At 49.2% G+C, this 23,029-nt stretch overlaps 1 protein-coding gene across 1 annotated transcript in view; it reads right to left on the bottom strand.

The window, feature by feature from the left end:
- UPB1 (beta-ureidopropionase 1) overlaps positions 1 to 15,792 on the bottom strand; it is a 28,879-nt gene extending 13,087 nt beyond the window's left edge. Inside the window, exons 1-4 of the mRNA XM_089894795.1 lie at positions 15,241 to 15,792; positions 9,488 to 9,659; positions 8,041 to 8,128; positions 1,766 to 1,860 (exon numbers count right to left, since the gene is read on the bottom strand). Coding sequence (XP_089750921.1) covers positions 1,766 to 1,860; positions 8,041 to 8,128; positions 9,488 to 9,659; positions 15,241 to 15,344 — 459 coding nt within the window. The 5' untranslated portion in view covers positions 15,345 to 15,792. The remainder of the gene's footprint in view (positions 1 to 1,765; positions 1,861 to 8,040; positions 8,129 to 9,487; positions 9,660 to 15,240) is intronic.
- Between the last annotated feature and the right edge of the window lie 7,237 nt (positions 15,793 to 23,029).

The raw sequence follows: 23,029 nt of genomic DNA, 5'->3' as shown, positions 1-23,029 counted from the left end.
CCTGGCTGGGGAACTAGGATCCCACATGCCATGTGGCACAGCCAAAATAAATAAATAAAATAAAATAAATCATATGTCTAATCTATACAAAAAAAAACCCAGAACCAAACCAAACATAACTCTTGACACCAAATTCCTTTTGTCTCAAATAAGAAGTTCAGGATCTGGTGACCAGGATGAGCAGCCCCAGCTGGTCATTTGTCATCAGCTCTTACCAGCCCGTTGCTACTTCTGACCTTAACGACAGAACAGAGGGATGGCACGGCGGGCAGAAGGGGATGCTATGAGCCACGTGGGGGCAGCTGTGGTCCCGGGGCCCTCGATGCAGACAGGGGTCCCCTGGGACCAGCTCATCCCCATCCTCCCTTTGCTCTTCCTTCCTCCCACCCTGGTTCAGGCACGCCATCTGCAATCGCTTCCTGCCTCGTAGCACAGAATCAACAATCTGGTGGCTGAGAGAATTTTCCCTACAGCCTGAGAACAGGGATGTTAGGAATCACAACTCAGTATTGATAGAATCACTATGATTACAGTTCTGCTCCAAAATCCCCTAAGTATATGTAGAAAGTCTGAAATGGGACATTGGAGAAATGAAAGGAGTTATTTTTTTCGAGGTGAGAATAAGCATAAGTCACCATTTGTAACCTCTTGGAATATCGTTGGGGTTTTCTGGATGACCACTTTATTAAGGTACAATTCACGGAGCATAAAGTCCTTTCTTTCAAAGTGTGACATTCAGTGGTTTTCAGTACATTCAGAGTTGTGCAACCAACACCACAAGCTAATTTTAGAACATTTTCCACACCCCAAGTGGAAACCCTGTCCCCATGAGCAGTCACTCCCCATCCCCTCTCCCCACCCAGCCCCTGGCAACCACTAATCTGCTTTCTGCCTCCAAGCATTTGCCTACCCGGGACATTTCATATAAATGGGATCATAGAACATGTATTATGAGGTTTTAATAAAGAAAAAGGAAGCCCAGTTTTTACACTGATGAGACGGGCCATGCAGAGATGCTTCCATAACTCAGGCGAACAGCAAGTGGGGTAGCAGAGCTGTGGACACAGACTCGACCTTAACCTCAGTCCCCGAGTGCCAGCGCCACACTTGCCAGCTGCAGACCCTACTACGGGAGTCATCTCCAGGACCCCCTCCGTGGGCTGCAGCCCCCTCACTTAAAAAGCCATTAAGGGCCCTTCTGGCTCTGAAACTCTGATTTTAAGTGAAAGTACACTAGGGACTTCCCTGGTGGTGCAGTGGTTAAGAGTCCGCTTGCCAGTGCAGGGGACATGGGTTCAAGCCCTGGTCTGGGAAGATCCCACATGCCGCAGAGCAACTAAGCCCGTGTGCCACAACTACTGAGCCTGCGCTCTAGAGCCCACGAGCCACAACTACTGAAGCCCAGGTTCCTAGAGCCTGTTCTCTGCAACAAGAGAAGCCACCACAATGAGAAGCCTGTGCACCGCAACGAAGAGTAGCCCCTGCTCGCCACAACTAGAAAAATTCTGCGTGCAGCAACAAAGACCCAACACTGCCAAAAATAAATAAATAAATTTATTTTTTAAAAAAAGAAAGTACACTAAAAAAAGGGGGTCAGGGGCAGTAAATAGTCTTATCTATTCTCACCTGGCAAAGCAAGAGCCAAATGGGTGCGTTTTCCACGGAGAAGGGCCACCCCTGGCAGCTGCGGCCTCTCTTTGTGACCTGCCCGTGTTTGGCTGCTGCCAGAGGTTAGTTAACAGTTAAAGGTAGGTTAACATCCTACCTCTTGACAGAACTTGGTGGTGGGCCCGTCCTCTGCTGACTCGGCAAATTCCGTCCATGGAAGCTTCTCTCTCGTACAGAAAGCAAAGGGCATAGCTGTGGAGAGGAGAAAGGTCAGAATCACATCCAAGCTCATGGCCTCTGAGGAGGGTCCTTGGTCTGGTGGGGGAGGGTTTCCACAGGAGACCCCAGCCCCAAGAGCCTTGGCCTGCCTTCTGAAGCCCATCCCTGGCTGTGGGGACGCCTCCCCTTTAGGCTTCATGGCAGAATAAGAGGCAAGGACAAATGTCCTTCCTATGGTCTTAAAAACACGTGCAACAGAAATCTCAACAGATACTCGCACACCCACGTTCACAGCAGCATGATTCACAACAGCCAAAAATGGAAATGACCCAAATGTCCATCAGTGGACAAATGGATTAACAAAATGTGGTCCATCCGTTAGATGGAATATTATTCAGCCTTAAAAAGGAAGGAAAGTTTGACACTTGCTACAACATGGGTGAACCTTGAAGACATTACGCACACTGAAATAAGCCAGACACAGAAGGACAAGTGCTATATGGTTCCACTTACGTGGGGGACCTAGTATAGGCACGTTCACAGAGACAAAAAGTAGATGGTCGGTGCCAGGGGCTGGGGGAGGGGAGAATGGGGAGATGTTTAAGGGGGACAGAGTGTCAGTTTGGGAAGATGCAAAGGTTCTGGAGATGGATGGTGGTGATGGTTACACAATAACGTGAATGTACTTAATGCTACAGAACTGTGCATTTGAAAGCAGTTAAAACGGTAAATTTTACGTTATGCCTATTTTACCACAATTTTAACAATACATATATATGTTAAAATTTTTTTGCAAAAGGTACAGCCAGAAACTGTTCCCAACCAGCAGATCCCGAGCTGCTGGCCAATATGCTGGTTGGTTAAGAGCACAACCAAGGCTCCTTGGGGACAGCGTCAGAGGGCCACCGAGGATGGTGCTGGGACCCTCACGCATCACCATAGGAATGTTCATCCTCCCAGGGACTGAGGCTTGCTCAGGAACAAGAAAAGCCATTCATTTAATGACACCATCAGAAGTTTGGGAACCACTGGGTAGGCTGAGCACTCCCCAAGGATAAAAGCATTATTTCTGTGACCCCTGGCTAGATGCCACCATCTAGGGGGCTAATTCAATAGGAAATTTCATTAACTCACTGATTTTTGTTTGCTTAAAAAAAAAAAAGCAGGTACATATACACGCAGTAACAATTCAAAGAACGCCATGCACACCAGATTCTCAAGGGCAGTTTCCTTTGTGGGGTGGAGGGGGCTGCGATGGGGGTAGGCACCAGGGACCTCTGGCTGAGTGTGTCCCACTGCTCCACAGCCTCAGCCACGTGCATCCACACCCGCCAGTCTAATGCTGTGAGCTGGGATCTCATTGGGATTAGATATGCGTTTCCCGTGTCACCAGTGAGGTGGAGCACCTGGCCACATGGTTGCTGGCCTTTCTGGATTCATCCTCCAGATGATCTTGTCCGTACCCTTTGTCCACTTCCTGCTGAGCTGTTTGTCTTTTTCTTCTTGATTTGGAGTACTGAATTCCTTGTTTGGATCAATTCCACATAGAGTTGTCCCTCTGCATCTGCGGGTTCCCCCAACAGCAGGCGGAAAATATTTGAAAAAAAAATTCCACAAAGTTCCGAAAAGCAGAACTTGAATTTGCCACACACGGGCAACTATTTAATTGGCATTTACACTGTATCATGTATTACAAGTAACCTCCAGATGATTTAAAGATTTAAAGTATATGGGAGGATGTGCATAAGTAACATGCAAATACTACACTGTTTTATATAAAGGACCTGAGCATCCCTGGATTTTGGTCTCTGCAGGGTTTGGGGTCCTGGAACCAATCTCTGTAGATACCGAGGGATGACTGTACTCTTTAGATCTTCCTCCTCCCAATAACCCAAGTCCATTTCTTTTAGGAGGATTAGCCTAACGGATGTTTCCAGATGCTTGCTACTGTTCCGGTCACTCTGAAACTCAGAATGCAGGGAAGGTTTGTAGGAAGCTGTGTGATGTGGCTGGCGAGGACTACCTGGCCGCTGCATGGGTTGTGTGGCCTGTTTGGGGGTAATAATTGCAACCAACCTTTTCCAAACATGGGCCATGTGCCCAGCACGGTGCCAGGCCTGGTAATAGGCAGCGTGTCCCCAATACCCCTGCGAAGTTGGTGTGACTCCTCATTTCACAGAGAAGAGAAGCATCAGCCTCCAGATTCCTTCCAGTCCCTGGAAGCCTGGTGCTATGATGGCACCACCACCATCTCAGCTGCCAGGGCGGTAGCCCATGGAGGCAGCTAAGCGGGCAGCAGGCTCTGCCAGCACCAGCCCAGGGGGCCCTGGCACCAGGATCAAGATTCCCCAGGCGCCATCGGTGAAGATGGATGAGCTATTTTAAGGAAGCCGACAAGAAAGCTGTTGATAACAAAGAACAATCCTTAATGACCGCTGTTCACTCTCAGCTTTCAGAGCATTAGGAGAGACTCAAATGCCCCAAGAGAATAAAGCCTCCCTTTCCGACTTCATTTCAGCTTGCTAAGCTCTCCGAATTTCTCCATTTCCATTTTAATGGCTTCTTTTCCTGTTTTCACAACTGCTGTAACGTAAACAAACTTTCAAAAGAAGCATGTGGAAGGGAGGCTGGGGTAGGTCGGCTGTGAAGTTCCTACTACAGTTTCCAAATTAGAGGGGAAGGGGGTTCCACATTCACTGAACCAACACTCCATGAGGCAGGCTCAGACTTGGACCGGGCCCTGCCCTCAGGAGCTGCCAGCCAAGACGGGAGCTGAAAGGGAACCTGTGTAGGGGAGTCCCCAGGGTCCCCCCAGAGGAGGGAGTGTCCACGCTAGGCCTTGATGGATGTGCAGGAGTTTTCCAGATCCAAGAAAGAGAAGTTGGTTAAACCATCCAATATTTTTTAGTGTCTGTCATGTACCAAGGATTATTCAAGCCACTAAAGATAAAATCTGGGTAGGGGAAAGAATAAACAGAATGTGGTCCATCCAAACAATGGAATATTATTCAGCCATAAAAAGGAAGGACACTCTGACACATGCAACAACACAGACGGACCTTGAAACCATGATGCTCAGTGAAATACGCCAGACACAAAAGGCCAAATACTGTAGGATTCCACTTACATGAGGCCCCTAGAGTAGTCAAATTCATAGAGACAGAAAGTAGAATAGAGGTTATCAGGGGTGGAAGAGGAAGGGGAGTACAGAGTTTTGGCTGGAGATGATGAAAAGGTCTGGGTATAGATGGCGATGACAGTTACATAATTTTGCAAATGTATTTAATGTCGCTGAATTGTACACTTACCAATAGTAATAGTATGCATATTTTACAATTAAAGTTTTTTAATGTTAAAAAAATAGAGGTGGGGATTGGGGTGGGAAAAATAAACACCACCGAGGCACTGATCACATGAAGCTTACAGTCTAATGGAAGAGGCAGACAAATCAAAAGCATCACACAAGAGTATACGTGTAACGAGAAATGTGAAGAACGTGATGAACTTCTGGGTACAGGTGGCAGATGGGACACACTCCTTTGCTCTTTCCTGAAACCCCACCAAATGAGAGTAGAGGGTTTTTTGTGTACAGGTATAAACCCACAGGGATGGGGCACGAGCCAGGGACAAAAACAACAAAACATGGGAGGCTGGAGAGGCGAGGGAGGTGGGAGATATCTTAGTGAATCTGAGAACACTGAGTCCCCTCCGCAGTGGAGGAGGCCAGGAAGCACCCCACTCTCCATCATAGACCCCTTGAAAGCTCAGGAGCCAGAGGCACCATGCAGCTCTGAAGGTGGGGACGCAGGGAGGGGCGACAAATAAGTAGGATGGTCAAAAGTCTACTTAAGAAGCAGTTAGATCCCTTCTCCACTCCAAGAGGCTGGGTTGAGCCTCTCCCACCCCAGCTAGAGGCTCACTCTCTACAGACAGTTAAACAGAGGGTCTCTGGCCTTGGGGAACCCAGGACAAAGGTGAGTGGAGTGATAAAAACAAAGGGATTAACTAAACATAAGCATACTGGACTCCTGTCCTTTCCTCTTGGCAGGAGATTAGATGAATTTTCTCTGGGGAATCTGACCAGCCTGAAAAGAATGACCCAAAGATACTACCATAGGCGATTTCCTAACAAACAGCTAAATCCGGTCATCCTATAATGAAACTCAGTGGAGAAGCCCCTCCCACAAACTCAGAGCTTGCAATCAGCTTTTTAATCCCCAATTCTTAAAATATAAGTAATTGGGGCAGCAGCGGGGAGACCAACTTGGAGTAACTAGGAACCATGCAGGGAGAAAAAAAAATATTACTTAATATCCTTAGAGATAAGAGAAGATACTGTAACTATAAAACGAGAACAGAATGTGATAAAATAGAAAATTTCAGACCAAAAGAACTCTCATAAATTCAAAATATGACAGCAAAAACAAAAGACTAACTAGAAGGCTGAATGACAAATTAGATAAAATCTACCAGAAAATTGAACAAAAAGACAAAGAGATGAAAAATAGGCACAAATACAAAAGAAAATGAGGGATCCAGTCCAGAGTTCCAACATCCTAACAGCAAGGAGTATCAAAAAAAGAGGAGAGAAAAAAGGGGAGAAAATCACGAATGAAACAATCTAAGAACATCTCCTAGATCTGAAAGACTCAAGTTTCTAGACGGTTAGAACTCACTGAAGTGTCTAGAAGGATGGATTAAAATAGATACACTCCATGGCACATCATTATGAAATTTCAAAGTACTGGAGAAGAAGAGATCCTACAACCTTCTAGAGAAAAACAGTCCATATACAATGGGGCATAAATCAAAATAGTCTTAGACTAGTCAACAACACCCAAAGCCAGAAGACATGGAGCAAAGTGTTCAAACTTTTGAAGGAAAATTGTTTCTAACCCAGAATTCTATACCCAACCATACTATCCAGCAATATTTTCAGATGTGCAAGGTCTCAAACGGTCTACTCAACAAAAATGAGGGGGAAAAGCAAGAAAGAGGAAGCTGTGAGATAGGAGAAACACAAGAGCAAGGCAGAGGGACCCCCCCTGGATGATGGTTAAGGGAGTCCTGGGATGGCAGAGAGGGGGAAACCAATTCAGAGCAGAGCAGCCAGAAGGCTCTGTGACAGATTCCTGTGAGGAGATGAAACCGATAGATTACTTCATGTGTCTAAACCTCTTAGGGGGATTTAGGAAACCAGCAGAAAGTTTGGGGTAGACTTTGTGGTAAGCATGTAGAAAACAAAGCAAACTGCAGGGAAAACAGAAAGCTATTCAGGGAAAGAAATCAAAGCGATTTCCTTTGAATCTTGGTAGCAAATGGACTGGGGACAGAGCAGGAAGGGTACATGTGCGTAGAGGGGGCAGGAGAGGGCAAAGGACTACACTGTCTCCTTCCATCATGGGAAGTCAATAACTGATGCAAAACTGAAAAATTAGGAAGCAGCAACACAAGCAAAGGTAAATTCCAAAAGAACCAGCTCAGAGAAGAAGTAGCTGCCTCTGGGGAAAAGGATAGCTATTTTTTGGTAACAGACCTTGTAGACCCATTTGAATCTAAACCATGAATGTGTATAACTATGACTAAAAATAAAATAAAGAGGTACAAGGTAGCAGGAGTATTTAATAGGGATGCAGCTTTACACAGGGAGGCAGGCTCTGAGCTGAGATCCAAAGGTCGAGCAGGGTTACCGGCCAGGGGAGAGGAATGCTCCAGCTCCAGCTCTGGCTCTGGGTGGAGGGAACAGTGGGCGCAGTGGCCTCGGGGGAGGGGAGTAAAGTATCAGAAGGTCAGGGCAGAGCCCGGCAGAGATGGGGAGGAACAGATGATGCAGTGCAGAGTTTTCATACAGATCTTTCCTAGAAGGTGTGGGCAGCCAGTTAGAAGGGGCCAGAGTGGAGAAGACCAGCTGGAGGCGATTACAGAAGCTGAGGAGATGCTGACATGCCTTGGATCAGGGCAGAGGTAAGGAGGTGAGAGGAAGGAGTAAACGGATTCAAGTTTGGGAGGAAGGCTGAGGCTCAGACGAGAGACTGAGGCACGCGAGGAGGAGGAAGGCTGGGGTTCTGGGGCTGCTGGTGTTGTTGACAAAGAACCTTTCTATGGATGAGAAAAGAAAGGAGATTTTAAGAAATCAAGCAGCAGACACTCTTGGCGACGTGGAGATAAGACAGCACTGAAGGCAGCAGAGAAAGCACCCCGAGAGAGACTTACTCCATGCTTCCTGGAAACAGATGATGTTGACTCCACACATGGCAGCCACCTCTACGATGGCCTCGATGCGTCTGTGCAGGGCAGTGACCTGGCAATTTAAACAGCGAGGATTAGTTGGTTGAGAACATCTTTAGAACTCAACACCCACGTGGCCGGCTGCAAGAGGACGAGGAGGGTGGGAGGTTCTGGTATGTTGGACTGTCCTTGGGTCCAATTCTGCAGTCAAAGGTGGCGGTGCAGAGGCTCTGGGGTCCCACACACACTCAATGCTGCCTCGCTAAGCCTCAGTTTTCTTGACTGGAGAATGGGGAGAACGCTACCCACCTCGGGGGTTGCTAAGAGGAGGACATGAGGATGTGAGTGCTTACTGCGAGAGGGGCCACACTCAGTGGGCCCACCACACACCACAACCATCCCCTGGGTTAACTGCTCCCTCGCCCCCTACCCCCCAGGACCCAGTCCACTTATGACTTCCTGCATCCACAGCTTCGGGGACGCTTTGTCCTGCCACTTCTGTTCTCCCGTATGTATGGTGTCTTCCAATGACTCGCCTTTCCCAGCTGTGCCCTGTGCCAGAATGTGCTCCCTTTCCCCACCCAAAATTCCCTGGATGTGTTATCCACATCACGTGTTGCCCACAGAGGGGTAGCTCTTCCAGCAAGGGGCCGAGAATTGGGGTACCTGCATTCTCCCCAGCCTGCGTGTGTCCCTATGGTGGCGCTGTTCCCACTGTGCTGTCACATTCCTCCACTGACACTCCCATGACCCCACAAGCTCCTTGGGAGCAGTGTCCTCAAGTTCTCTGTGCTCAGCATGACGTCTGGCTCCCAGGAGACATTCAGAAGTGTTTGTTCAAAGACAGACCAGAGGAACCAGGCTGAAAACCCAGAGACCACAAATGCTTCCTGATGGACGCTCGGTCTCCCTCGAGGGACTGTGTGCACGGGGCCCCGCGGATGACTGCTGGGTGCCAAGCGTGCTTCTAGGCTCTGGGGGGTGGTGATGACAGCATCCCTGCCCCCTGATGACCTGACAACCTGGGCTGAGGAGACATATTAACAATCTGACCAATGTCTGGGGATCTTAGGATCCAGGCAGAGGGACACACGGTGGACAGATGGGTCCTGACTGGCGTGTGCCGGCAGGAGCCCGAGGGGCAGTTCCACAGAGAGCGCGTGAGTCACAGGGGCACCCTCCCAACTGGTAAACGGAACTTCAGCTCGATCACAGGAGAGGAAGTGGAAAGGAAGGTGGACAGAATAGTGAGGAGTGAGAGGAAGGCAGAGAAAGGGTAGGAGCCAGAAGAGAAAGAAAAGCAAGAGACACGGCTGGAAGGAAGTGGGGGCCAGGGCAGAGCCGCTGGGCAACCATCCGGGGACAAGATCGAGTTCAAAACACAGAGCAGCCCGCTGCCCGTTTATGTATTTACAGTCAAAAGAGGCCAAACCTGTTTCACCACAGGGGTGTCCGCGGGGAGGGGGGTTCTGTTCTGAACAAGCCCCATGCGCACGGTCCGGGGCCTCCTCTGCTGCTCCGTCAGAGCCTGAAAGGCATAGCCCTGCAGCTCAAAGTCCCCTTTGGAGGCGGCTTCAAAAGCCCTGCTGGGCAGGTCGAGCTTCCTAAACAGGCAGGAAAGAGGGGACATGATCTGCCTGAGGTCTGCTGCATTTAATGACCCTCCAGAGTCACTCCTCAGACAGAGAAGAGGTGGGAGCGTCCTGGCAAGAAGGCCCAGCAGCCGGCCAGGGCCAGGGCCTCGGCCACATGTGGGAAGCTGAGGCGGAGCTGGAGAATTGGGCCCGGTGGATGGAGAACGGGCTTCCCTGGGGAGACTGGAGCTGGGAACGGCATGGTCAGGCTGGGTGGAGGAGGGCAGTGGGGAGGGGGCAGCAGGGAAACTAGTCACGAGGTTGATGCTGGAGCTGCTGAAATCAGGGGTGGTGGTGGTGGGAATTGAAGTCTCAGCAGGCAGCACAGGAGAGAGGGAACAGATTCCCAAACATGTCTGTGGACTAGAGTCAGAGGACCGTGCTGAGCCCGGGGGCTGCGGCAGGTCGTGATGAGACAAAGGAGCTGTCGAGAAGGAGGCTGGGAGCCGGTTAGGAAGAGAGGCCAGGACGACAGCAGGACGGAGGGTCCCGTGGCCATTTGCCACTAAGGATTACAAGTCTTTGGTGACACCCCCACCCCATCCTGTCCTGCTTCCCGCCAGGGGAGAGGGCAGCTCCCTGCCCGATGCTGGGTGAGCGTGGCGGGGCCCAGATGTCCAGACCAAAGGCTGAAGGGCTCATCCCTGTTTGTGATTTATTAACAGAAGCAAGTGGATTATTTATAAAACCTCCCACCAAAGTGACCATGGGCCACGTGGCCCGTTTTGTGCCTGGTCCAGGGGTGAAACCCACAGGGGCATGGGACAGGGCCCCCAGCCAGGAAGGCCTTACCACCTAGGGGCACGGTGGTTATGAAATACCCAGAGAATGCATCAAAAAATAACCTGACAACCATTATCTAATAATATTTCTCTCCTACTTTAAACCACTTTCTTAAAGACATTCCTTTCAAAATCACAGCCCTGTCAGCCTGAGCCCCCTGCCACCGCCCCCTGCCAGGCAGTTTCCCTGTGATGGCCTTGACAGCTCCGAGTTGGGTTCCACCCCTGACAATCAGCCTGCTTTTCAACTAGTCAGGGTTCCGTGTGCTTCAGCGGGTTAGAAATAGCAGCAGTGCCCACACTGCGCCTCCTGTTGCCATGACTGCCTCAGAGACAGTCCCCCACCTGCAGGCGGACGCCCCCACTCCCCCGGACAAGTCACCATGGTGGCCAGGACAAGAAGGAGGGCCTGGGGGCTGGCTGCCCTTGGGAGTGGTCCTGGTAGGCCGTCCTCAGCCTGCACTGTCAACCAGGAAGACATCAGGTGGAAAAGCTCGCCTCAGGTTTGCAAGCCCAGCTGTAACCATCACCTGGAAGGGGTCCTTCATCCTCTGGCTAACTCTCCCCACCCACTGACTGCAGCTGTCAGCTCTCCCCACGTTTCTACCTTCAACACTCAGCCCCGTCATTCCACGATGCTCGACCTCCCTGCCTCCATTCCCATCCCTGCCCACAGCTCCCTGCAGACACCTGTCCCCTAGGCCATGCAGGCCAGGCCTCCACTACCTTCTGGGCTCTACCTCTCCCCAGCACCCCCTACTGTCTGGCCACTACCTGAAGGTTTCCCCACCCTCCAGTTACCCTGGCATTCCTTCACCCAATCCTGCCTGCTTCATCCTGGAGAACCCAACTGGCCCTCGAGCCCCATTCTCTAACCATGTGCTGTGTCCACCAAAGGCGTGGCTCAAGGATGTGGCGTGGCACCAACCAGCCGTGGTGGAGACCAGCAAATGGGCCACAACCTCACAAAGGGGGCTCCGTGCTGCCCCCAACCCTCCCTTGGTCCCCATAGTTGGCTCTTGCCCCTCTGCCCCTCATCCTGATACTAAGGCCCCCAACCTGGGGGCCTCACCTACAACTTCAAGGAGGAAAGCCCATCACTTCCTGTCCTGGCTCCACACATCCCCTGGCCTTTCCCCGGGGCACCCCCTTTTCCAGCGAGGTCAAGGCAGACCTTGCCCAAGGGAGCCCAGCCCCAGCTTCCTTGGCAAGCTCTTGCTTCTGGAACTTCTCTTTCCCCTCTAATGGCTCTTTACCATCAGCGTTTTAAATAATTAAACCAGAGTTCTGTTACAAAAGAAACACATGCTCATGGGGGGAAAAAAATCAAACAGTAGAAAATGTAAAATGAGTTCCCCTCCATCTCAGAACCTAGAGACAACCCCCTTAACAATGTCTTATGTATCTTTCCAATATTTTTGATATGCGTGTGTGTTACACATACAAAGGTGTCCTTCTGTATGTTCTACTCTGCCTTTATTTTTTTTTTGGCCGCGCCAAGCAGCATGTGGGATCTTAGGTCCCTGACCAGGGATCGAATCTGTGCCCCACTGCATTGAAAGCACATAGTCTTAACCACTGGATCACCAGGGAAGTCCCTTCATGCCTTTTTCACTTAACGATATACCCACTTTGGACATCTCTCCCTGTCTCCTGCAGACCTGCCACATTCACCAATGACAGCTGTTTGAGTCTCTCCCATTAAAAAACCAGAAAAAAAGAAAAAAGGGAAAGCGTGCTCTACACAGGCCTCTCTTGTTCTGGAACCACCAGCCTACTGGTTGCTAAAGCCAGTGGACTCCCTGCTGTCCCCATCCTTACAGACCTCCTTGAGCCATCTGACACTCTGTCCCTGTCCCAATCAGCATCCTTGATACTGGCCCTAGGGTCCCCCCCGCATCCTTACCTCTAGAGTCTACCACAAAATCTCCACCTCCTCTGCCCCTTTAACACTGGGACCCCCAGATTCCTACTCTGCACCCACTCCTCCACCTGGAATGACCACCTCTAGGACAATCCCAAACCCAGCCTCCCTCCACCCTGATGCCCACCTCTGCAGAATTTCTGTAGTGGGCTGACCTGTGGCCCCTCCAAAAGATATGTCCAACGTCCTAATGCTCATAACCTGTGAATGGGACCTTATTTGGAAAAAGAGTCTTTGTGGATGTAATTAAGGATCTCAAGATAAGATCATCCTGTATTACCCGGGTGAGCCCTAAATCCAGTGATGGGCTGAGAAACGCCCAGAGAAGAGACACAGGGAGAAAAGACCAAGTGAAGACAGAAGCAGAGACTGGAGTGATGCTGCCACAAGCCAAGGAACGCCAGAAGCCACAGAAACTAGAAAAGGCATGGAAGGATTCTTCCCCAGAACCTTTGGAAGACTATTCCTGCCAACACCTTGATTTTGTACTTCTGGTCTTCAGAACCATGATGTAGGACAACCATCAAAAGACAGAAAGTCCCTCGAGAGTAGGAACTGTGGCTAACCCATCCTTGTACCTCTAGTGCCCAAGACAAAAATAAACAATAAATGTTTGTTGAATGAATAAATGTTTCTTGGTTCTGGCTGTCTTAAAACTGAGAGTTGATGTTCTCTGGGGATTTCATCTGTCTAGCACAGGCAAAGGCCCATTTAGCTCATTCACTTAGCAAACATTTACTAAGCATCATCTTTGTGCTGGGCGCAGCAATTATTGGGGTGGGAAGCTGGTCTTGTGTGGAGCAAAGGGGGAGTCCAGGGGAGGGGCTGAGGATTCAGGTCCACCAGGCATTCATAGAGGCAGCCATGCCCGAGACAGGCCATAAGAAGTGAACAGAAGAATTTTTAAATGACTAATTTTCTTTTCTTTTCTTTTTAATAAATTTATTTATTTATTTGTGGCTGCGTTGGGTCTGTTGCTGCGCACGGGCCTTCTCTAGTTGCTGTGAGTGGGGGCTGCTCTTCGTTGCATTGCACGCGCTTCTCATTGTGGTGGCTTCTCTTGTTGCGGAGCACTGGATCTAGGCATGTGGGCTCAGTAGTTGTGGCTCGTGGGCTCTAGAGCGCAGGCTCAGTAGTTGTGGCACACGGGCTTAGTTGCTCTGCGGCATGTGGGATCTTCCCAGACCAGGGCTCGAACCCATGTCCCCTGCATTGGCAGGCAGATTCTCAACCACTGCGCCACCAGGGAAGTCCCTAAATGACTAATTTTCTATCTTCACTTTGCAGCCTGTTCATAGCCAAATTCCACTCAATCACAAGTACAAAGGTTTATACCCTAGAGGTGAAGCTTGGAAGGGGCTCAGTTCTGGGCGGAACAGAACCAAGAAAAGGGAAAAGGAGAAAGAATGGAAAAGGGGAACCACTTACTCAGTTATTGTGAGCCAAGCCCCAGGAAGAGGCCTGGTGGTCACAGATTAATGGAATTTGGCTCCCATTTTACCTCCCATTCCAATCCCTCCCCACCCTGGAGCGATCCAAATGTGCATGCAAAGTCCCTTTTACAAGGCAGTCCTTACTCTGAGCTCTAGAATGGGTCCCAGCCAGTCCCCTACGTGGGAAACTTATTTCTATTTTCCTAAGACTCTCCCTGACACCCACGAGCTCTGTCTTTTCCCAGGGGAACATGCCCACCTCACCCTTAAACACCCTGAGACACCCCCTGCTTCAGGACACCTTCTTTAGGAGCCTCAATTCTAAGAGGCTTCCCCCATGACAAGCCTTTACACATGCGGTGGGAAGCAGTAATCCAGCATGAGCACACTGGAGGGGCCTTGAAGTCCCGGGCACCCCTCTTTGGGTACTAAGAGCCCTTTTGGACAAAGTTCTGTACCATGCCCACCCCGAAAGGCAGCTGTTCTACCTTTACCATCCACTAGCTATGAAAACACCTGAGACTCTGAGGTCTGGCCTCCCTGCAGGAACTCCTCATCAGCTGGTGGCTGGGAATCTCTGATCCAATCAACACCCTCCAGTTTCAGGTGAGCTGATCACCAGGTTCCTGCCTCAAGGTCACTGCCATAAGGGCAGGGAGTGCGCAGTCTGGCTGGATTGGGGGAGCCCACAAATGGGCAAGAAAGTGGAAGGACGTTTAGTCAGGAGTTGCATTACATTCTAAGGGCTGTGGGAATCCTTGATAGAGTTTTAAGCAGGATATGATTTACATCTTCTGGTTGCTTTGAGAAAAGTGGACTGAAGAGAAACAAGAGTGGAAGGGGAAGTGTCTTCCAGCTCTGTATGCCCAGCGTCCAGCAGTGCACTGCCCTCAGAAAGTCCTAGTGATGCACATAGCTGGCTGGGAGTGGAAAAAATTTGCTCTGAGCATGGGAACTAACTCCTGTGGCTTGCCAGTGGGAAAAGTTCCTTCGCCAACCAGATTCAGAGGCCTCTCCCTCCAAGGGTCCGCCAGAGGCTGGGTCACTGCAGGAAGGAGGAGGTGGGGGCTCTGACAGGAGGTAATGACCTAGACAGACACCTAGAGGACAGGCCTGGCTCTGGGGAAGAAGCTGGTCACTGGAAGCTGGGAAAGAGAGCTGGGTGGCCACAGAGAAAGCACAAAGAGTAAAAACCGTCCTTTCCCTCTAGGCTTGTAAAGTTCACTCTCGGTTGTGCAACTCTGAGCTCCCAGAGCTGTCACATCTAGACCTCCTAGGGTCTCAGCTCGCCAATTCAGTACTTCACCACCGCCCTTGTAGAGCCCTTCCGATTCTGAAGCACTCTGCCTGGTCCCCCAGACCCACACCCGCTGGCCCCAAGATCCCCCATCTTCCCAGTCTAGGCCCCACACCTGGTCTCTTTGCCATAGAGAATGCGTTTGACCTCCTGCAGGTCTGCGAGTGGTAGATGCTTCTCCAAGCACCGCTCCAGCGACTCAAATCCAGCCCCGGCCATGGCTGAACTCCGCACGTTTCTTTAGACGCAAACTGCCCGACGGCCTTTGCCCCCAGGAAGAGGAGCAGGCGGACAGCCAGGACCGCGCACGCGCCATCCCCTCTACTCCAGCGCCCTCGGCACCGGAGAGCTCACGTGGGGACACGCCCCCTCCTCACACATCAGCAGCGCGCCTCCAATCAGCGCCCCAGGACGTCGCGGGTGGCACCGCCCCTTGCCCTTCCCGCCTCCTTCGGCACGCGCCGGCCACGCCCCGTCCACAAGGGACGCAGGAGTCTCGCGCGTCAGCGCTGTGGCTCCCGCTGGCCTGGCTGCCTGAGTGACCGTCCGCCAGCCGCCCTCGGAGGCCCTCGCTCAGGTGCCCGGGCCGCGTGCTTGTCTCTCGCTCTCCTCACCTCAGGTTCCCGCCCCGAGAGTCGGGACGGAGGACGCAGAGAGGCGGCGAGAGTGGCCAGGATGCGGCCTGCAGGACTGCGGCGGGCCTGAGGTGAACGGACCGTTGCGGGGCCTTCCCGTCAAGCCCTCAGGCTCCAGCGCAGCGCCCGGGACGCAGACGGAGGTACAGGACGAGCTGAGCCCCGGGCCGGAGGCCTCACTACTGCCTTCCGGGGCCTGGTTTCTAGAGTTGAGGGGCCGGGCCGCGTGCCCCCACCCAGGGACCCTCACGCCGTCATGGGGCCGATACCACCAAGCGCGGGGCGGTCCGTGCGGGGCGGGCGGGCGGGCGGCTAGGTGTCCTCATGGCCCCCTGGGGGGGGGTTGGGGCCGCCGCCCAGAGGCCACGGTGGGCGCCCCCCCAGAACCCGAGGAGACCCCAAGCCTGGCCCACCCGGCCTGACGGGGCAGGCGCTGCCAGGGACAACCTGGTCAGCCACCTGCAGGCCTTGATACCCCAGACGCGGGGCTTCTGTTGCTTCTCTGTGGACCGGAATCCCGCTGCCGAGCGGGGTTGTTTAAACATCAGATAAGATGAACACACAGGGAGCTCAGAGTAGGTGCTGTGGGGCCCAAGGCTTTAGAGACGTTACAGAAGCCTCTCACGCACAGGTTTGGGTCATTGATTTAATGCATGTTCACGGGCAGTTTCCAGTATCTGATGGAGCCGCATTTCAAGAATGCAGACTTTGAAGGCTTGCTGTGTCTGAGGCTCCGAGATAAGGGCATTGCACAGAGCAGCAAGACCTAGTACCTTTCCTCTGTGATTTAAGGTAGGGACAAACTTTGTAATTACTGCAGATTTAAATAATTCGGTGTGGAAACGGTATACTAGGTGCCGTGGAGCTCAGAGGAAGGGGTGATTTCTGGCTTAGAAGGGGAAATCGTTTAAGGCCTCAAAGGAGAGGATTCATTGCCGACTCAAAATGCCTCAGAGGGAATTTGAACCCCCCTTCTTCCACCCTGCTCTTGTCTTCTGTATGGTATTTCCTAGTTTAGTTAATGGCCTTGTTGCCCACTCATTTGCTAAGCCTTTGGGAGTCATCCCCAACTCCTCCATGTTCTTTTTTTCCCCCATGCAATCAACTTCTGCTAAATTTATCTCCTGACTTTTGCTAAAATCCTTCCTTCTCCCACCTCATGCCTGCAGTATGTCATCTTTTGCTTGAATTGCTGCCAGTCTTCTAACTTTACTCCTTACCTCTGATGTCTATCCTTAGTTGTCCCTCTAAAACTAACATCTTTTTTTTTTTTTTTTTGTGGTACGCGGGCCTCTCTCTGTTGTGGCCTCTCCCGTTGCGGAGCACAGGCTCCAGACGCGCAGGCTCAGGGGCCATGGCTCACAGGCCCAGCCGCTCCGCGGCATGTGGTATCTTCCCGGACCAGGGCTCGAACCCATGTCCCCTGCATTGGCAGGCGGATTCTTAACCATTGCGCCACCAGGGAAGGCCGAGGTGTTACTTTTAAATTCACAATGTATGTTAATTTTAATCCTTAGGGAAGGTACTTAAGGTGCTGTGGACTCCGCTCATCAACATTTGGAAGATTTGAATGATTTTATGATCGTTGTTTGTGAGCAGTCCTTGCAAGGGCCATGACATGGAGACCCCATCTTCCTCTTTTCTCCTGTGAACCAGAGGGACTGCTTATGACCTCATTTAGCTTTACAGCACACAAAAGCTTTTGCCTCTTTTTGTCCCATTTGATCCTCGCAGTAATACTCCTATGGGGCAGGAGTTCTTGGTATTTGTCAGATTTCCAAGTTAAACATGATACTTACTGGAAATGAAAATACAAGCGCCAATATTTCACTTACAGTCAAGGGCAAAAAGATCTTAAGTGACCCGATTTCTAGGAAACTTTCTAAAGGTCCAATGTCTGGGTTAACTTGTCCCTATATGGTGTTCCTTAGCTCAGAAGCCATAGTTCTTCTTTCTTTGCTATAGTGTATTTTATTGTTAATATTATTATCCTTGTGTAGACTTTAAGTGGCTCACATGAAAGAGTTTCGGAATGACACACTCAAGCTGCCTGAAAATGGATTTTGTAGCAGGACAGGGCCAGCCCAGCCAAAATGGTGACATGGAATTTCATTGTCTCCTTTTGAGCAGTCTGAACTTTTGTCCCTTGTTTTTGCTTTGAGTCCCTTGCTTCTCCCCTCATCACTAATCCTGCCCATCCCTGCAAGGCCTTCTTTACTCCCAGTAAACTTTCATAGCCCGTCTCTTTTGGGTTTTTTTTGCCTGTGTGGCAATGTGGGATCTTAGTTCCCCGACCAGACATTGAACTCGCGCGCCCCTGCATTGGAAGCGCGGAGTCTTAACCACTGGACTGCCAGGGAAGTCCCTCATAATCCATCTTAATGTTAGCTGAGCAACAATAAAATGCAGTGATCACCTCCATTTTAGTGGGGGAGATCCTACAGAAGGAACCTCTGATGATGAAAGTGTCAGACATGAGAAAAAGCCCTGAGAGAAATATTTAAGTCAGGAGACCCCACCCCTCAGAAAACATTCAATGGCCTCATTTTTTCTGGAATATGACCTATCTGATACATCGTATACATTCCTATTGCTACTTATACATCTGTGTACAGGCTCTCACCATTTAAATTACTTCAACCAACATGATCAGTCTTCCTGCCCCCCAACTTCAAATTCCTCCTCAGCCTTGGTTCCCAGGGTGATCTGTTCTTCAGTGGCACTTCATTAGTTTAGGCCGAAGTCCTAGAGGGCATGGCATCGGGCCCTCTGATTTGGCCTCATCTCATGCTATAACTCTTCCCTGCCCATACTTTGGGCTCCAGCACTGTCAGACTGTTTCTAGTTGCACAAACCCTCCATACCTTTTCATGCCTATGTCTTTGCTTGGCTTCTTCACCTAGAAAATTCTCACCCAAACCTTAAGATTCATCAGGTGTCTCCTCTTCAATAAATCCTTTCCTGGCTCCTCAGGCTTGCTTGAGTTCCCACCTCTGTGTTTCCATAATACAGAATCTGTTAAGTTTCTTGAGGATAGAAGTATGACATGTCTTTGGACAAATGATTGTTGAAGCAAATTGAACACCACATCAATATTTATAAATGTTTATATAGTCATTTACCAGGTCCTTTTGTAGCTGTATATTTAGCCTGCTTTTTTTTTTAATTAATTATTTTGGCTGTGCCAGGTCTTGATGTGGCATGTGGGACCTTTTAGTTGCGGCATGCGAACTCTTTAGTTGCGGCATGCATGCAGGATCTAGTTCCCCGACCTGTGATCGAACCCACGCCCCCTGCATTGGGAGCATGGAGTCTTACCCACTGGACCACCAGGGAAGTCCCTTAGCCTGCTTTTTAAAAAGACCACCCTTAGCTGTGGCAGATTCATAATCCTTTCCTTTCAGTAAGACTCTCAGCTGTCTTTAAACCCTGGTCATCTAGGACACAAGTAGTCCAAGTCCTTGAGTGGTTCCAATACCAGTATTGCTGTTGGGGGAAAGACGTCCACCCTTAGGGGCTACTTCATATAGCATAGCTCTGTTTACTCGGAAGTTGCCAGTTCAGTATGTCATGATTCATCCCTCTCTGATTATCTCCTGGCCCATAGTCACTTGGATTAGGAGTTTGGCAGGATCTTTAGCCATCACATTCTTGAGTTGTAGATAACATACATCAGACCTCATTTTCAGAAATGTCCTAGCTATAGGTAACAGAGAGCTGCCTACATGTATTTTGAGAAACAATATAGTATAACAAAGAACATTGAATTGGGTATATAAATAAGTTCTAATCCTGGTTTTGGTATTAGGTAACTGCAGCTTTAGATAAATTACTTGATATCTCTTCCTAATCTATAAAGTTAAAGGTATTGGACTAATTCTCATAAATTTTATGATTTTATGATTGCTAGAGTTTGGCATCTCTTAAGTGTTGTAACAACTTTTTATCTTTTCACTGAGACCTCTTTTTATCTGTATGGCAAGGGCAAGCAGAGCACATGTGGCTAACAGCTAATGGAGAACTCCTTGGATATTAGTGCCTTAAGGCCAGGACTGGGTCACCCTTGTGTTATCGAGTGCCATGGGTACAGTGGGAATTGCACTGGACTAAAAATCCAAGGACTTGGGGTTCACTTCTGGTTCTATGCCAGGACAAGTCATGACCTTTCTGGGTCTGTTTCTCCATCTATAAATGAGGATAATACCCACTCTACTTTCTTTGAACTAATCCAATAAGCTAAGTGGAAATATCTTTGAAAATCTTTATTTCTACAAGGTATTTTTAATCAGGGAAAAGGTATTTAGATATAATATTCCCATGGAAAATCATAAATATACCATCCTTAATGTACTGGATGCTTATCTTTGGGGTATTTTTTCCAGTGGTGGTAATGCCTTTGCATTGAATCATTTATACTCTTTCCGCCAGTTCTTCTGGTAATAAATAGCATACATTTGAAAGACGAGTAATTTTAAAGAAGGCTGCATTCTGAGGGAAGCCATGAAATAAATCAAAGCTGACTAGCCTAAGCTGAAATCTAGTCCATGACCCATCACTAGTTTGTCTAATCATTTGGGCTAGCAAACTAAGTAAGCACAGGCTTGTGTATCATTAGGAATGCAAAATCCCAGGTTGAGTTTTTGCGACCCAGATTTCATGAAGTTTCAATGTGGTAAATGAACCTTCCTCTCTACTTCCTGCTCTCCCTAAAACAATTGTATACATATGCAGTGGGGTTAGTAGCAATATGTGTGGCATTTAGGGGTATTTGGCGGATTATAAGCTCAGTGTGAGTCAGCAGTGTGTTGTAGCTGCAAAAAAGATGATATAGTCTTAGGTTGCATTATGAGAGGTATAGTGTCCAGAACACACCTGTAATCTGTCTTGCTCTGGGCTAGATACGAGGCATGTAGATCATCTTGAATACATCCAGAAAAGAAAGAGATGATGTTGGTGAGAACATCTAACAGCAACAAATTGTTGAAGGCACTAGCAAAACAAAGCAGACAAACTCAGGAAGGATATTGTCACTTTATTCAGATATCTGAAGGGGGCCATGTATAAGAGGTTTATATTTGTTCCATATGGCCCTAAGGAGAGGAGCTGGAGTCAATGGATAGAAACTCAGGGAGGCATATTTCAGCCCCAGTTATTTCCAGCAGGTGATTCAAAGGTGAAATTGGCTGCCTCTGCAGACAGTGAGTTCTCAGTCGTTCTCAGTATTCAAGTATGGTCCTGATGACCACTTGGTGGGAGTGTTGTAGAAGAAAGTCAGTCATCAGATGGGTAGTTGAACCAGATAGTCCATGATTTGTATGTATTGCTTTAACATGAACCAAAAAAAACTTAGGGATATTAAATCCAAAGAGCCACAAACAGACCATAGACCAATACAAGATAGTTTGGTATCAGAAGAAGTGAAAGTCAAGAAGAGTGCTCTTACTGAAGAACCAGGTGATGGGAAGATTGTAGTAATAGTAGGAGGAGTAGTAGTAGTAGTAGTAGTACTAGTAGTACTAGTAGTATTTGTTGTAGTGTATTTGTTTGGTTTGGTTGGTTTTAATGGAAAAGGACCAATTTTTTAAAAATTTATCTATTTTTGGCTGCATTGGGTCTTTGTTTCCGTGTGTGGGCTTTCTCTAGTTGTGGTGAGCAGGGGCTACTCTTCATTGTGGTGCACAGGCTTCTCATTGTGGTGGCTTCTCTTGTTGCGGAGCACGGGCTCTAGGTGCGCGGGCTTTAGTAGTTGTGGCTTGCAGGCTCTAGAGCGCAGGCTCAGTAGTTGTGGCGCATGGGCTTAGTTGCTCTGTGGCATGTGGGATCTTCCCGGACCAGGGCTTGAACCCATATCCCCTGCATTGGCAGGCAGATTCTTAACCACTGTGCCACCAGGGAAGTCCAAGGACCACTTTTATTGCTAGTAGTGTGGACCTAGATTCTGGGACCTAATAGTGACAGGAGTTTTGGTCCCAGAATCAGAGGATGAAACAACTATCTTGTGGTAGGAAAGAGTAATTTCAACTTCGAAGTGGTTGTATCTGGGGATCAGTTAGGGGAGAAACACTGTAGTGGAATTAAGAGACTAGGCAGGTACAGCCCAGGGGTGAAACAAGTGTATAGAAAGAATTAGATATTTGTTAAGCCAGACCAAACAGATTTGTGGTACTCTACCATCTATAGGTAACTGGTGTCTCAAAATCCTTAGCACTGAAGCCAAGTAGAATTTGTGCTCTGAGAGACTGTACTATGTGTTAATTATCCATTGTGGAGGGTGTGCAGTATCATAGTAAGGTGCCAGGTTCTCTGCCCCACCAACAACCTTACCACTAGCAAGTCCTGTCCTTAGTCCCAGAATATGAGTTCCACTTCAGATTTCAACTTTGCTGCTAGCCCTGCCTGAATAATTAATGCCCCAAATCAAATAACTAGTCTGCCATGTTTGCGGCATTAAACCTGTTTGCACTATAGTTCAGTAACTGAATCTGGGTTTTGTTTCCTTAAATCCAGGTCTCTCTCTGGCATCCCAGTGCACTGCCCCTTTTAAACTTAGCACTGCCAAAGACTTGCATCTGGACTTTGAGTCTCATTCTGCTCACTGGGCCCTGCTAGCTGTTGCCAGATTCCAACACAGACTACTTCCTGCCACTGCCAAATCCCAGGACCCCAGAGACTCACCTTTGGGTCTCTGTGGGTGCTGCAGGTATAGGCTTCCATTCTCTAAGAATGAGGTACCCCCCTTCATCATCAGGAGCCTTTCCTACAGTCCCAAATTTCTCCCTGATCAAGGGAGTTGGTCTGACCATGCCATCTACATGTGGGAGCCAAACTGATCCTGGCCTGTGCTCAGATCAGTCCACAGGAGGCTGTCTTCTATAATCAACCTCTGCACTCACTAGCCAGCAAGAGCTTTCTGAACGTGGTACCATGCATCCTCCTGGACCTCTAGGCGGTGCTTCCATGCTCCCCAGCCCCATCTCTGTTTACTTAACTGGGTACTTTTCCTGTCTAGACTCTGAAGAGTTAGTTTTAGCAGTCCATGGCAAGCTGCACAGCTTGTTTCACAAGGCTCGTATAGCCATTTAACATTTATTCTCTTCATTGGTTAGTTTTATAAACATGTATTGAGTGAGCCAGACACTGTACCAGGCACTGGGGTCAAACATGAATAAGTCATATGGTGCTCGTTCTCATAATCATAATAATGGCTCCTATTTCTTGAGCACCTGCTGTGTGCAAGACACTGCTAGGCCTCTAAGTGACAGAATTCAT

Source organism: Delphinapterus leucas, chromosome 14 (assembly GCF_059928025.1).
Source record: "Delphinapterus leucas isolate spDelLeu-1000000601 "Yukka" chromosome 14, BTC_Dleu_Yukka2, whole genome shotgun sequence".
In the NCBI taxonomy this organism is placed as follows: Eukaryota; Metazoa; Chordata; class Mammalia; order Artiodactyla; family Monodontidae; genus Delphinapterus; species Delphinapterus leucas.
The sequence above is the reverse complement of the archived record's forward strand: the minus strand, read 5'-3'. Positions and strand labels throughout refer to the sequence as shown.